This window comes from Acromyrmex echinatior, chromosome 1 (assembly GCF_024713525.1).
Source record: "Acromyrmex echinatior isolate Ae372 chromosome 1, ASM2471352v2, whole genome shotgun sequence".
Classification (NCBI taxonomy): Eukaryota; Metazoa; Arthropoda; class Insecta; order Hymenoptera; family Formicidae; genus Acromyrmex; species Acromyrmex echinatior.
This window is the reverse complement of record NC_141852.1, coordinates 828,693-845,794: the sequence shown is the minus strand read 5'-3', so window position 1 is coordinate 845,794 and position 17,102 is coordinate 828,693. Positions and strand designations below refer to the sequence as shown.

Sequence of the window (17,102 nt, the reverse complement as noted above, 5' to 3'; positions counted from 1 at the left end):
CATCCGAAATCAGCGCTTAAGCCCTTTTAACGACTGCGGGGATCCTCGCGGAGCGTTCTTTCGAGTGACCCTTCCTCGCTGGCATACTGGAACTTTCGTTGGACTGTTCTAAAGTCATATATTTTGCTACAATGTCATAAATCTGATCTCGGATATCCAAAGAATCGAATTATTTCCGTTACTGAGCGCCCAGTGCGAAGGCCTTCGATGATCGCGGCTCTTTAATTATACTCCTGATTTCAACATCGCAGCCATTTTGAGAATATGACTATTTATTAGAAGCATCAGGCTTTCTCGGACGCCAACAATAACCTCTGGCGGAGGCATAATATAGTGGAAAATTTAAATTGAAATTTGTTCGGATTTTGATGACACACCCTGTATATATAATATATAATATATAATTAAAAAAAAAATTATATACACAGTAAATAATCAATCTATACATATTATAAAAGATAACATCGTACAACAAGAATTGTGTTTTACGACATGTCGCATGATTCTGATAAGTTTTTCCCATAAATTACGAATTTCTCATAAATTAAGAATCCATAAAGAAAAATGTTCTAGCACGTCAAATTTTTTTAGAAAAATCAAATTAAAATTAAAAATTCGTGTCTTTGAATATTTTTAAAGTTGTGGGAAAAAAAGGAACATCATAGTAATTTGTGTATTGGCTAAAAACTCAAATATTAAGCTACAACTATAAAATAAAAATAAATTAGTATTAGCATGACCTAACTTTTATGTAACACAGATTTTTTTATGTACGCTATACAATGATTACATGTGCATATATATATATATATATATATATATATATATATATATATATATATATACAAGAGTAAATCAAATATAAACAAGAATTTTTTTTATTATTTCTTTTTTTTCCGTTAGATCTGTTGCACTACTCTTATATGCTTGTGCGCACGCTGATTATTCAAGTGCCACGAGCATATAATTTTTTTATTATTGAACGAAAATAAAAATATAAAAAAAATAAATTAGTTTTCTACATAGTTCCCTGCTACATTGGCTATACCATGCGCTTAGTCCGCGACCTACGATGGGTGTCCTTGTTTAACCGACAGATTACTAAGTTAAAACTAAGCGCACGGTGTAAACCAGGCTATTAATACATTTTTGCTAGCGGATAAGCAGTTTGGCGATCTCATTCTTATAAAAAGTAGTAAATTGTATCTGCAGCCAATTGTGCACAAAAATGTATTAATATAACAGGGAACTATATAGAAAAATAATTTGTTTTCCTTATATTTTTATTCAGATTCAATAAATCATTTTTAAAAATGCCCATTTATATTTGATTTATCCTCGTACATATACATGATGTTTAATAATTAACGATAAAACTCTCGCATAGCGGCAAAATAAACTAAACTGAGTCGAAAAATCCTCTACTATTTTGCAATTTTCGCAATGAGATATTAATTTATGAAAATAGTCAAATTTAACCAGCCTCCACCAAATGCTAGCGAGATATTAATTATTAAAAATCGCTGAATATTAGTTTTCAATAATTTTTTACTCAAATACTATCAACTTTAGAAAAACAGCGAGAAACAAAAATTGTTTACACAAACTATAGAAATCAAAGCCTTAAAATCTAGCTGGATCTTAAAAATTGTTCATTTTCTTCTCATAAAGTTCTGGAAATAATTTTAGAATTTTTTCAGAACTTTTAATACCGTATTTTCTCATATTGACAAAAATAATTGTCAATAAGAAAATACGGTACTCAAAAATTCATAAAAAATTCTGAAAAAATTTTTCGAGCTCTATAAGAAGAAAAAAAACAGTTTTGTTCTCTTGCGGTTTTTCTGTAAAATTGATAGTATTATATAGAGAAAAAATTATTGAAGACCAATATTCGACAATTTTTAGTAATTAATATCTTGTTAACTATTGCGAAAATTGCAAAATGAGCACTTTACGACTCAGTTTTAGTCTGTTCTATCTACATACGAGCGCTTTGTCAAAATTTAATGGACACTCTGTATACAAGGTGTCCTATTTTAACTATGACATCGAAATATCTCGAAAATTTTAAAAGATACAGAAAAATGTTTTAGACAAAAGTTGTAAGAATTAAAAAGTCTATTTACTGATCATATTCATTTTACATTGGATGGCGTTGCCAAAGTCAGAAAGTCACTTTGAATTTTTTAAATAGAACCCCCTAGATTTTATTACATATTATTATCCCTTCCTAAGATCTTTCTAAAACACTATAATTTAATAAAACAAAGAAAAAAGAAGGCTACGAGCCAAAAATTATTATATAAAATAAAATATAATAATATAGAACGTAAAAAAAACAATAAAAAAACAGAAATTTTAAATTAAAAATTTAATATAGAAAGCTAGCAGACGTTTCGATCGCGATCGGATCATTTTCAATGTTAAAAACATACATAATCGTTACAGTCGGAAAAAACAAAAACATAATAAATTATCTATTTCGCTCTCTAAAACAGACGCTGGTGACATGAAAACGAATATCGTAATGTTCACAATTGTAATGTATAACGGAAAAAGAACGTACGCATAATAATAACTATTTGCAGTCAGTCATTGAAATGCTTATGTCAATTTTAGTAAAAAGAATGAATGTCCTTTGATTAAAAATGGACGGAGAATGCAAATGTGAGTCTGATCTTGTAGAAAAATTATAATATAATTGAAATTATAGCGCAAGATTGAAATAATATGACTGAATATAAATTATAATATAACTATAATAAAATATACCGCTAGATAACAAAAAGAAAAAAACCAGATAAACAATTAAAGAAAAATTAATGAAGGTTAAGATTACAAAAAGTATATCTATATATTAACTGAATTTTATAATATAGTAATAGCTAAAAATAATATCTTTAATAACATATCTTAAGTCAAAAATTAAAAATAAAAAGAGATTCAGATACAAATAGTATTATACATTAAAAATAGAGACAATGCGAAAAGAAATAAAACAATATCTTGTCTTCTCGGTATTCTGAGACATAATGGAATTACAAAATTGACATTCAGAGAAGGAAGGAAAAGATAGTTGTAAAGTAGTGAGAAGAGGAAAGTAAACTATAATTTAATTCACTTTGGTTCACTATTTTAAAGTCATTAAGATTTATTATAGTAAGAAGTCCAGCCTACGAAGATCGGTAGTTGATCCAGTTAATGAAGGCAAGATTCAGAGATAATCCAGCTAACAAAGGTAAGATCGAAGAATCTGACCAACTAAGACAAAAATAATCCAGTCAATGAAGGCAAAATCAAGAGATGATTCAATCAACTAAGGCAAAATCGAAAGATGATCCAGTCATTGAAGGCAAAATCGAGAGATGATTCAGCCGATGAAGGCAAGATCGTAGAATTAAGGAAATTTGTCTAATTGTCGTATTATTATTACGTATTATTATTACGTATTATTATCACTCTCAGAAAATGTTCAAAGTGTCCATCATTATTTTCCAAGCACAAAATCAGTCTGCGTCTAAAGTTTCGTAGAACGCCTCTAAGTATTTATGACGCTTAACAGGCTCTTCTGACTTTTTTCATCATATTCAGTTTCATGGTTGGTGCTTTCACAGCATTTTTCACATATTCCCATAAATAGTAATCAAGAGGATTTAGATCCAGTGGTCTTGGAGGCCATAAGACTGATCCTCTCCGACCTATCCAATGATTTGGATATTGCTCATCTAAGAAAATTCAAACATTTCGAAAATAATGTACTGAGGCACCATTTATTGAAACCAAAATCTTTGGTGGACATCCAGTGGAATGTAACGATATCCTGATAAATGATTTTGGAGAAAGTTTAAGTAAATTGGACCATTAATTGAACGTCCAAAAAAATGTCCAATCATTTGACCGTTATATATACCAATCCAAACGTGGAGGTTCCAACAATGCTAATTGACCATCTGTCAATATCAATGAAGATTTACTGGTGACAGTAATGAAAATTGTGTGTATTGAGATGGAAGCTATTGCTATGGAATATAACTTCGTTACTGAAACATTCTAAAAGAAATTTGAGTTCTACTCCAACGCATTAAATGCCCATTTACAAAATTGAACTCTCAATCTGCAATCATCTTCGCTCAATTCCTGTAGCAGGTTGATGTGATAAGGATATATTGTACGGATTGTAACATTCAATAGAGCCGAAATAGAGGGATTCCTAATTCATGTTCTATTTGTCGAGTACTAATGTGTGGATTGAAATGAATCATGATCAAAATTGCAAAGAGTTTAGGATCATTATTGTTTAGAAGCCTTTTTCTGTCTACGGCGATGTAATATATTTCTGCGAACTCTTCTTTCAATATTTATCACTTGCTGAGCACTCGAATGGCAAAGATAGGACATAGCTCAGCACAACGACGGGAAGCACGTCTGTAGTTCTTGTTGCACATTCGTCAAGAGTCAGCAGGATATCCATTACTTCATTTGGTGTATAATTTGCTATTCTTTAAGTACAAGAAATCAGAATCTGAGTTCGTTCAAACAAAACTAAAAAAGCTTCTTTACTGTAGTTGCCCAGAAATGATAGTTAACGTAGCTGATATAGCTGACGTAATTCTGAAGAATCTTATTTTCGGAGAACTGTATATTTTTTTGTATAACATGTAGAACATGTATGTACATAGAATTCTAAGAATTCGTATTTTGTGTGACATGTGAATAAAATTCATCATTCTTTTTCTAATTTTTAAGACATGCAGCACATAATAAAAGCGATAGATTTATATCTGGCAAAGTTATATGATCTAATTTAGATCGAAAGAAATGTCATAATAGAGACGTGCAAAGAGCTTACCTGCTTACATAACTTTCTAAAGCAACTCGACAAATGCTTTCGCCGTAGCGAACGACGGAATTCTGCGTACACGCGATATTTGTCGCAATACACAGCGTGTGCAATGGAGATAATCGAAATTTTATGCGATTGTTATAGGCGTGTTAAAGAAAATTGCTTGTACCGAGTAGACACAATAATAAATCTCGATAACTTCAAAATGGCTAACCCAAAGTGAATTAAATTATAGTGTTTTGGAAAGGTGTCAAGTAAGGTTATGATGCAATAAAAAAAATCTAAGGGGTTCTATTTAAAAAATTCAAAGTGACCTCGTCCTGATCTTGGCAACACCACCCAATGTCAAACGGATATGATCAGTAAATAGACCTTTTAAATCCTACAACTTTGTCTGAAACATTTTTCCGTATCTTTTATAATTTTTGAGATATTTCGATGTCAAAGTTAAAATGGGACACCCTGTGTATGTTTTGTTTTACTTTGTAATTTTATTTATTATAGTAACCTGTCAAGCATTGTTAGGGGTTAACTTTATTTATTGCAACATTTTCATTTATATTGCTATCAGATTATTAGCAAATTCGTTTTATGTGAAATATGAATATTATGGAAATAATTTTCATCATATTACAGTGTGATTGTTTTAATCTATGAAACCTATAAAGCAGAAGAAAGAAATTGTTTCCTTCCAGTTGCGCATAATCGTTTATGATATACATTGCCACCAATATCATAAGCAAAATTGAAAGCCGAATTCCTAAAAAAATAGCAACTCAGGCGATGCAATTTTTATTAAATTGATAGCAATATGCTGGAAACTTATTATCTAGGTAGTTATATTCAGATTTGCCAAAAATTATTTTATTCATAGCTTCTATTGTTATCATTATTTGAAAGTGATACTTTAACACAATGTTAGCACAATTTAAAAAATTTGGAAAAAATGCAAAGTGAAGTTGAAAAAATGCTTTTTTTCATTTTTTTACGTATTTTTCAAATTATGATATTAATAAATTAATAAAAGTACAAGATTCTTTGTATAAAATAATAACAAATAGAGAGTTTAAAAAACAAATGAAAGTCAAGATATAAAAGCTTTTCATAAAAATTTAACTAATCAGGGTTGCCACAGAAAAATTTTAAAATTCCCTGACTTTTCTAGATAAAAATGGAAAACTTTCCAATATAAAATATATAAATTTTAACACATTTAAAGTCAAGAGTTGTAGGAAAAGTTAGCCTATATTATTAAAAACAAGGCAAAAAAGGCTTAATAGCCATACTAAAATTTTGGGTGCAGATTCAAGTCAACAAAAAATAAATTAGTATTGGAAAAAAGAATACAGTTACGAAAAAGAGCGATCAAATAAAAGTACTGAATAAAATTTGAATTATTCTATTAAAATTATAAAATCGTTTATAATTATTTTAATTATTTTATTTTATAAAATCGTTTAAAGTGTGCAAGTTTTTAACGTATTTTATTATAAACGTCAGATATGATATTAAAAAATTATAACAATTATCTGGAATAGGAGCAATTTAAGGAAATTATGAGCAAATTTCAAAATTCCAGACTTTTTTACATTTTCCCCTAACTTTTCTCGATTTTCCAAGTCTGTGGCAATCCTATTAATATATTACTTACGACCGTATAAGTATAAAAAATTAAAAATTTGTATATGTTCTTATGGATGAATAACTGTGATATCAGTTCGCATAACATGTTTCGGCTGCAGGATTGAGCCTTGTTCAGATATACAATAGTTATAACATAAAACACACGAAAATGCAGTAAAGTCATTATCTATTGATTTTACCAAAAAATGTTAAAAATTCCACATGAATAATTTTCAGGGCGTACAAAAATTGCTCACAGACAATTGTTCGATCGTATGGAGAATATAGCTGGTGATTCTGAGCACGTATAATAATATAACAATGGTAAATTAATTTAAGCAATAATTTCTCTCGACACAATTTACGATATTAATATTCGAGCACAATGTAGCACAAACCTAGCACAAATCAGCACAATTCTCAAAATACCTTAATTCTAAAAGTGGGGAGACTAACTTTATATAGGCCATATATTTTGTGATTACGGTGGATTCCGCCCCCACTCTCTCTCTCTCTCTCTCTCTCTCTCTCTCTCTCTCTCTCTCTCTCTCTCTCACTCCCTCTCTCTCTTATCCTCTCTCCCTCCCTCCCACCTTCCTTCTCCCCCTTTTCCTTCCTGGGGAAGCACACATATAGAGTTCAAAGGATATAACAGAATAAGCATATGAAATCTGCCTTCGCACCAATTGAGCTCAAATTGATATCAGTAGTTGATCCATGTAAAACTTCCCCAAAAATTAGCCTTAAAATTGCATTCTTGTGGGAGGACAGCGAAATAAAAAAAAATAGATTTTTTCGCGAAAACAGCCGGACTGATTTTAATTTAAAAAAATATACGTTGTAGACGAGGTAACTTTAACAAAATTGTTTGCAATTTTTGTGAGGAATAAAAAACTGCTAAAAAAATTTTTGAACTTTTTATGAATTTTGTTTTATGATATGTTCTAGTGATCATCTTTATATTCTTACGAAAACATTTCGGAATTCTCTATTTAAACATATAATTTTTTCAAATCGATTGAAATGATGGAACATAGTTAAAAATGACAATCACTCGCGTAACGCCTCGTCATAACATTGCGCCGATTGGACGGTCGCGATTGCAGTGCATGGTGATCGTTGCCTTGGAACTTACATACTAACCATTATATCGATATTTGCCCGATCATCAACTGTTATAGATTTTGAAATATTCATCGTTGTCTCAACTTTACCCCTATTTTAATTCACCTAAGTCTTTCCTACTAAAGTCAAATTGAGATAGCATAATAAAAGAAAGTTAAAATATTTGATAAAGTGACATCCAAATTCAGATATAATTCAGATATAATGAGATATATTCAATTTCATCAATTTCCTAATGCAATAAATTCATTTATCAATAGCAGTAATCCAGTTTTGTAAACCGTAACCAATGTACGTATTAACTTTTAATTTTTATGTAATAATATATAATAACATCTAAAATTTTAACATTGAATTTAATTTCAGCTTTAATACAGAGATGTCTATTCCAAGTAAGAGGAATAAAAAATGCAAAAACTGTAACATATTTTTGAAGAAAGCCATTAGCAGAAAGAAAATGATAAATACTCTTGATGAATAAAAAAAATATGAATTATGTCAAGATTATTTATAATTTTCTTTCTGCCAATAGCTTTCTTCAAAAATATGTTATAGTTTTTACATTTTTCATTCATCTCACGTGAAGACATCTCTGTATTAAAGCCAAAATTAAATTCCATGTTAAGATGTAATGATTAGTATTATCACATATTATTACATAAAAATTATAAGTATGAGACGTACGTAATATATTATACTGGTTACGGCTTACAAAACTGGATTATTGCTACTAATAAATAAATTCATTAGAAAATTGATGAAATTGAATATATTTCACTATATCTGAATTATATTTAAATTTAAATGTCACTTTTCGTATCAAATATTTCACCTTTCTTTTACTATGCTATCTCAATTTGACTTTAGGAAAGACCTAGATAAATTGAAATAGAGGTGAGTAGAAACAATAACGAATATTTCGAAACCTATAACAATTGATGAATCGAAAATATCGATATAATGATAAGTTCCACGGCAACGACCGCCATGCACCGCAGCGCGTTACAACTGCGACCGTCCAACCGGCGCGACGTTACGTTATTTTTAACTATGTTCCATTACTTCAATCGATTTGAAAAAATTATATGTTAAAGTAGAGAATCCCGAAATGTTTTCGTGAAAATACGAAGGTGATCACTAAAATATATCACAAAAAAAATAACTCCCACAAAAATGCAACTTCAAAGTTAATTTTTGGAGAAGTTTTACATTTCATGGATGCTAACTACCGATATTAATTTGAATTCAATTGGTGCAGAGGCAGATTTCACATGTTTATTCCACTATATCTTTTCTCTTTATCACAACGACATGTATCTAAAATGCATGAGTATGTCAGCGTACAATATGAAAATAGCTACGTTCAGCAAAGAAAACAGCTTTGCTGTTATAAAATTCTTCAATACGATTTTGGTTCTTTATGGATCTACATATATAAACTAATCATAGTAAAAAATCTTACAACAGTTGCAAAGGTGCTTTCTCTGTTGAACGCAGCCAATGTGATCGCAGTGCATTCTCTCATCGCAGTATTGTGTGGCTCTGATAGATTTCCTAACTTGAATTGTAAACTTTAACGATTAATATCTCGGTTCACAGGACAAAATGGTAGTTTTTTTATCAGATTCGTTTCATGTAAAAACACGTCAAATGAATTTAATTTTATCAATAAAATCATGAAGTAATCAAGAAAACTTCACTGAAAAATCTTAATTATAGACCTTACGCAAAGTAAGATATATCATGCATTAAAAGAGAAGTCATACCGTATGTTAATAATAAACTTTCATTCTTTTTTATCACAATGCAATTTAATATTTAACTTTTCAGTGTTTTTTCTTAATTAGAAATTATATATTAATATGATAAGTGAGGGACGGGCACGATTCCTTGATATGACAGATTTTTTAATCTTACATGTACTAATCTTAAACATTTAATAACTTCTTTAATATAACCAAGTAAGATTTTTCTACTAGATTTATTCGTTTCACAAAAAATGCGTCGATTGATATGTATTGGTATATATATTTTTTATCAATAAATAATTATCGATAGTATTTCTCGCGTATATGTATGTACAAGCATATGACATATATACTCTCGTTTAATTCCTCCGCATTTCCTATACTCATTGAGCATAAAACTTGATCAGCTTAGTCGTTATTGAGATTCGATAATCTCGATCCCTCGCAACTCGTCGGTTTGCGTAATAAAAAAATCTTCAGTACGGCTGGTCTCGCCTTACAATGTCGGTACGCTTGTAGCATCGAGCCATTACCATGTCTTCAAATATTTAAACTTTTATATGAATATACATTCGCATGAATCATGCGTCTAATAGTATAATACACAATAATAATTATTCAGGATGTCACATCTCAAAGCATTATATATCTTACGATATTTCTGGAGTTCTTGGATATCCTCTGGACTTCGTCTAAAATATCCGTAGGATAACATTGAGTCGGACATTAGTGTATCTGCTGGATGCCCACCAGATGTCCGAGACTATCCCCGATGTGAGATTAATGCGAAATCTCAAAATGATATTTCTAGGATATCCCTTGAATAAAGTGTGCTGCATGGGTTTTTTGCAACTGTCAGAGGGCATCAATATAAAAATTAGGCCAAGTTGCAATTAAATTTTATCGCTGTATTAGGGTAAGATTACCAAACTGTGAATGGTTTATGAGATTTTATGTTTTATATTAAAATCAATTAAGAGAAATAATTCTATTTTCAGTCAAAGCAGATCTTAGTGCTTAAATATTTCAATGTAAATCTATATACATATTCAATTCTGTAAACAAAAATTCACAAAATATAGATCAAAATATCAATATTTCATATTAGAATTTTTATATAAAACATTATGTATTTTGCAATCAACTTTTCAAGAATTTTTAAAAATATAACAAAGAATGTTACATACCCTTGATATTTCTACAGGATGTTCTTCTTGTATCATATCCAATGCTGGACTATTACTGGGAGAGTAACTCACAGGAGTAGTCGCAGGTGATCTATGATGCCTAAGTGGACTCAAATCTAAAGGTGTGGCCGGTGGTTGTGCCGGCGTACCATGTACGATACTACCCTGTACTGATGTCGTAGTTAAACCACTGAGACCTATTATAAATAAACAAAAAAAATTATTATGAGATATAAAATTTGAATTGCTTTCCTCAAAAGTCTTTCTTGTATTTGTTATATGGAGTGTATATGATACCTCTTCCCTCCCCACCCCTAACACAATAGATGTAATAAGCCATAAAGCTTCAGAAATTTGATTAATTAATCGATTATTCTTCTCACATTTAATTGTAATTGATTAATTTCTTAAAGTTTATTACGCCTACTATGTTTGCAGACTTAATCTTATAAGACATGAATTGGTTACCGCACAAGTATTATGTACAAACTTAGAGTTTATAGATAATTCATAAATTCATTAATAAAAAAATCTAACAATGGAAAGACCAGACACCAGAAGTGACAATTAATACAAATTCAGTCTATTCGAAGTGCTACTAATCAATATTACTGCGCTGCACGGTTGAAATATAATATTGAATATAGTATTGAAAACATTCATCCGCATATATTTATATTACTGAAGAGGGCTCAGACATTTGGAATTTAGAAAAATTTGAAACTTATGGTACGTGAAGTGTATCATCCAAACATTACTTTAACCAAGTACACGATGCGCTTTTCAGTCATTGTCGAGAAAATCGACTTTGAAAAATTCCAAGCAAAATTTGTACACTGAACATTGAACAAGCTTCAATGAGTTCCTGATTACATTCAAAAATACTGGGTGAGTTTTAACAGAGACTACAAAATATCTAGAAAAATAAGCATTGTACGAAAAAATGTTCCAAATAAACCCTCAATATTTTTCAGGGAGCAATTCTATTCCGCAAAAATTAGCCGCCTCCTACTCCCCCCTGAGGAGTTAATGATGCATGGGCATGTTAATGAATTGAATGGCAAGGTTTATGAAACATTGGTATTAACAATTGATCGCGATAATCTATAAATTTGGCACCTCTAAAAAAAACACTCATAAAAATCTCAAAAATATTTCCTTTTATGAAAAATAAAAAAATATTTCAACCCTTAGAAACGTGTGAAAAAAAAATATACGCTAGCGCTGCTAGCTGCATATTTCAAACGGACAAAGCGTTATGTGAGCAGCACAATCTTACACACACACACACTTTTTGAGTTTTTATAAATAATTTCACTACTAATACTTAATGTGATCATTAGAATTGTGTCAAAACTAAACAGCGTAATTGTTTTACGATAAATAGACCGAACAAAACAAATAAATTTTATTTCGTAGGAGAAACTTGTCAATTTTATTTAAATGTGTATCTATAACCCAGATTATGAATGCATTAATCATTGAAGAAATGATATTTCTCATTGAGTAGTAGTCTCCTTCTGTAATAGAAACAATAACCATACAAAACTATATTGTAGATTCGGTAGTAAATGTGTATTTAAAAAAGTTTCAAGTAAAAGTACACTTATGAGAGAAACGCAAAGTATAAAATTCTGATTTTATAAATCTTTGTATGATTTTAATAAAACTTTGTACATATGTAGATTATGTAAATTTATAAAATATTAGTTAATACAGAAATTAGTTTTAAGGAGTAAAATTACTCTTTATAGGTAAAAGAATTTTTAACTTTTCAGAAGAAACGGTAGTGTCTCAGTGCTAAGACAAGCGCAACGATACTACCGTGCCTCCTTTATGGAAGACTGCGAATTGCAGAGGATCAAGATTATTGGATCTCAATAATGGCTGAATCGATCAAGTTCTACGTACGCTTAATCGATAGCATCCACTCGAATTGTGTAATAAAAGTACTTTTAATTTTATTTCTATGTGCCCTACGAGCAAAGATATTTCGACGCAAAGTTCGGATCTGTTATTTTTTTAGATTAAGATACGTCATCGTTATGTTCGTCATCGACCAGTCAGAATGTACAATTGGATGTTTTGACTCTAATGCGCTAGTGGTGCAAGAGGTGTATGGTCAAGTGCATTCATTTTGAAAACACTATCAAACGTAACCATTTTGCACTTTTTATATAACATAACTTAATATTTAACAAAAGAAGATCGGATGAAAAACGAAATCATACGCTGGTATTTGTTAACTAAGCTAAGAAATGATAATGAAAAAATGATTTATCGACATCGATCTCTATATTTGTTTACAGCATAATATTTAACAATAAAATAAAATAGAAGTCAAACATAGACACCAATATATCTAGCAGTGGAAACTTGCAAAAAGACGTCAAGCAACAAACACTTAAAGAAGCAACAGTATCAGGAGTGCTGAGGGATATCTTCTGGAGGAATCAACAACTAACAACAGAAAGTAAAGTCCAAGTGTACAACTGTCAGATCCATACTGACATACAAAGCCGAAACACGCGCAGAAACAAAGAGGACAAAATAACCGCACTACAGAAATAATGATCCTACGAACGATAACCGGAAAAACCCAGAGAAACAAGGCCGCAGCACAGATTTTTGCATACCGCATAATGCATAAGCGAATCAACTAATCAGAATCTTTTCTTCCCATTCCATGGAAAAAAAGAATTTCGATTGGTTGATTCCCTTATGCATCATGCACTATGCGTTATGCAAAAGTCTATGCTGCAGCCAATAGAGTGAGAAATAAAGAATCAGGGAAGAAAGGAGTGTCAGACATCGGTTGAGGTTCATCAAGAACCGGAGGAAGGAATGGAATAATTATGTCGGAAGGACGGACAACACACGTTTAATAAAAATAGCGAGAAATTATAGATCGGTAGGCAATCGACTCCCCAGAAGGCCATCGAAAAGATAAGTTGGAGACTCGTCATAGAGAATCCTAAACATAACGCATGAAGAAAAACAAGCAAAACCTATAATAAAGGAAGAAGAAGAGGAAGTCAAATGGAAACAAAATTATACGCTGATATTTATTAACTAAGCTAGAAGATGATAATGGCAAAATGATCTATTCGACTCGATCTTCATTTGTTTATAATTTAATAAAAATAGATAGGATGGAAACGAAATTACACGCTGGTATTTGTTAACTAACAAGAGGCTGCCTGTACCCCGGAGCTTGATACCTTGAATTTAAATATCAATTTTTTTGGTAATTCTATAAGTAAAAAAAATTCCGCATCTGGCAATATTTCCATATAAGTCTTAGTTTTCGATTTTTTAAGTTGAGAAAATCAGCTGCACTTTGGTAGATAAGTCGTTTCATTAATGCATGACCTACAATGGCAATAGCAATAGTAAATAAGGTTATAAGAATAAGAAATTGAACAATCATAGTTGAATATAAGGAAAATAATTGATTGTGATCAATTTCTTACTCTTACTGTCTCATCCACTGTTGTTACTGCCATTATAGACCACGCATAACATATTAAAAGCAATGTATATTAAAAGCAGTGAGCACAAATGACTCACATAAAAAATCAAAGAATGCGAGTTTATGACATATCGTACTGCTTGCGAATCATATTAATGGAATAGCTCATATATGCCGTCCAAAGCGCAGCCGACCTTCAAAACTTAAAAACTCAAAAACTAAGATCTACATGGAAAAATTATCCAACAGAAGAATTTTTGATTTGTAGAGTTATCAATTGGCACCTAAATTTAAGGGTACTAGCACTGATGTTCCCCTTGTAAGCTTAAAATGATAACGACAAAGTAATTTGATCATCCTTGATCTCCATTTATTTATAAGTTAATAAAAAGAGATAAAATGGAAACGGACATTATTATACGCTGGTATTTGTTAACTAAGCTAGGAAATAATAATAACAATGCAATTTATTTGTCCTTGATCTTTATTTGTGTATAATTTGTTTTATATAAAATAACGAATAAAAAGAGCAATTAAAATCGGATGGAAACAAAATTATGTATATTTGTTAATTATTATTATTTCTCGGAAATGCAGGTGACCGTCATCTTGATATTTTTCTTGACACTTATATCGACTCAAGTAATTATCTTTTTAATTTTCCTTTAAAAAGGAAATTAATTTTCCTTTCTTTATTATATAAAAACAATATCACAAAGAAAAAAGATCTATAAGGGCCAATTCTAGCCTCCTTCAAATTTCATCCAAACACATGAAAATCTATTTTTTGAAATTAATTATATTTAATGATTAATTATATTTAATTATATTTGATTAATTTATATTATGATTAATTATATTTAAATGATTTTATTTTAAACGGAGCGGTAATATTGCCATATATACTCGAAAATTATAAATTTTAAATATACCTGGACCCCTATTCTGTAACTGTTTTTACACGCCTACAGTTGTCGGTGTCGTTGCGCAGATATTTTATATGGTGAAAAGACGTGTAAAACAGTTACAGAATAGGGCCTCTGATGTTTTATTGAAAAATCTTCTAAAAAATTATAGTAGTAAGAAAGCGATCTGAATCGATGACAGGATGACAGAATTTCCTTAATTCTATTAAATGCCAATGCTCTCACATGTCAGAATTCGAACAACACGTGGCAATAAATTCCAAAAAAGATCAATATTTGACTTTCTATATAAACTATCAATACAAATTTATCTTTCTACATAAAGTAAAGTGTTACACACTTGTAGAAAAAGCTGTTACACCAAATTACCTATTCCAACTAAGTTATAACAGCTTTAATTCTTTTTCGGAAATCATGATTCCTGAAAAATATAGATAACTGTTTTGATATTTAACTTGACATTTTTATATTACAATTAAAAGATGATGGGAGTAGTGATGGCACTTTTTTACATCCAAATTGTAGAATTTACAATTATTTTAAATTGAAATTTAATAATTATTACACACAAAACACACGCTTGTTGTAAAAAATAGATGTGATGTATAAGCTTACTTTTTTAAAGAAGAAAAAAGACTGAGAATATACGTGCTTCTCAAATAAAACCTAAGTGATTTACGTTATGTATCTTTTTATTATTCCAACCCAAGTAAAAGAAGTTTTATCTTTTTTTTAAAGATATTCTTATAAAAGGTCTTCTTATTCCTAAAAAATAATGACAGTTTTAATTCTCTATCGAAATTATACTTTTAAAGAAACTATTGTATCAAATTAAAAATTAAAATCTAAATGCTACAGTCTTAACCAAATTAAATTCTATCAAATTAAAAAATACAATCCATATAATATCTTTGTTATTTACTTATTTCTAATGATATATTCATATAAAAGATTTGACACCAAACAAACTGGCGCCAAGTTAAATTCTACTAAATTTTATTATATATACCATTCGTATAAAAGATTTAATATCAATAACTGGCGTCAAGTTCAATTCCATAAAATTTTATGTATTATTCGTATAAAAGATTTGATATCAACAATTGACGCAAAGTTAAATCTCACCAAATTAAGGGGGTTTTCTGCTTTATAGGGAGTATGGTATACTTAAAAAAATGGATTTTTGTTCATAAATCCATAATACAACTCTTTGAGAGAATGAACGCGTTCAAGTCGACAAAACAGCTAGGTCTGATCGTCGAGAAAATCTAAGAGATACATATTTTTTTTATACGTGTGCTTATGTTTAAGGGATGAAACACTCCTTTGAAAAAAAAAAAATAAAATTTTTAAATAAAAGTTGTACGATTTCAAGAGTACTTTAAAGTTATAAAGAAAAACAATTTTTTTTATTTTTTTTTTGTTTAACAAATTACACCCATCACCTATAATTTTCTTAAATTTTCAATTTTTTTTTACCAAATTAATGATTTTTTTTTACAAATTCAGCCATGTGTGTAATAAAGTTACATTACAACATATCATTTTCGAGAATTAATTATTAACGCTATCCGTGCTCATATACGTAAGTAAATGTCATTGGAACAATATGAAAAGATATCTTAAGTAAAATTTCTATAGTTTTTACACGTGTGTATATTTATATTTTGTAAATATATTTTTTTAAGATATACAGGGTGGCCGATTTATCTGAAGACATTGAAATATCTCGAGAACTATACATAAGATAAAAAAATGTGTGCAACGAAAGTTGCACACGAAGGGGGGAATCCAATGATACCAAACTCGGCCCCCACCGCTCCCCGGGGGCGGGGTGGGAGTGGGGGACATAAGAAACTTAAATAGGAAACCCCAATTTTTTATTGCAGATTTGGATTCTTCAGGAAAAAGTACGTCAACCTGACCTACGAACTTTAACATTTTCGTTCACAGGTGGCGCTGTAATCGATAAAAATCCAAATTTATCAGAAGACATTAAAATAACTCGAGAACTATGCATGGGACAAAAAAAAGGTGGCTAATGAAACTTGTTCGCTTTAAAAGCTGCCTTCGAATGAAAGCAAACTTGCCCCCCCCCCTCATGGTGGGGGGGGGCACAAAGAACTTAAATAGGAAGCTTCTTGATTTGATATTATTGTTGTAATGTTTCATACG

At 30.2% G+C, this 17,102-nt stretch overlaps 1 protein-coding gene across 6 annotated transcripts in view; it reads right to left on the bottom strand.

Moving 5' to 3' along the window:
* Positions 1 to 17,102, bottom strand: part of LOC105149228 (serine/threonine-protein kinase SIK3) — a 230,805-nt gene that overhangs the window by 59,412 nt on the left and 154,291 nt on the right. For 4 of the 6 annotated variants that reach the window (XM_087411385.1, XM_087411391.1, XM_087411418.1 and 1 more), the window contains one exon: positions 10,530 to 10,726. The exons of 1 other annotated variant lie outside the window; for it this stretch is intronic. In XM_087411385.1, the coding sequence (XP_087267511.1) occupies positions 10,530 to 10,726 (197 nt within the window). Of the gene's footprint in view, positions 1 to 9,996; positions 10,195 to 10,529; positions 10,727 to 17,102 lie in introns of all 6 variants that reach the window. One more of the 6 variants, XR_015546730.1, reaches the window with a different exon arrangement.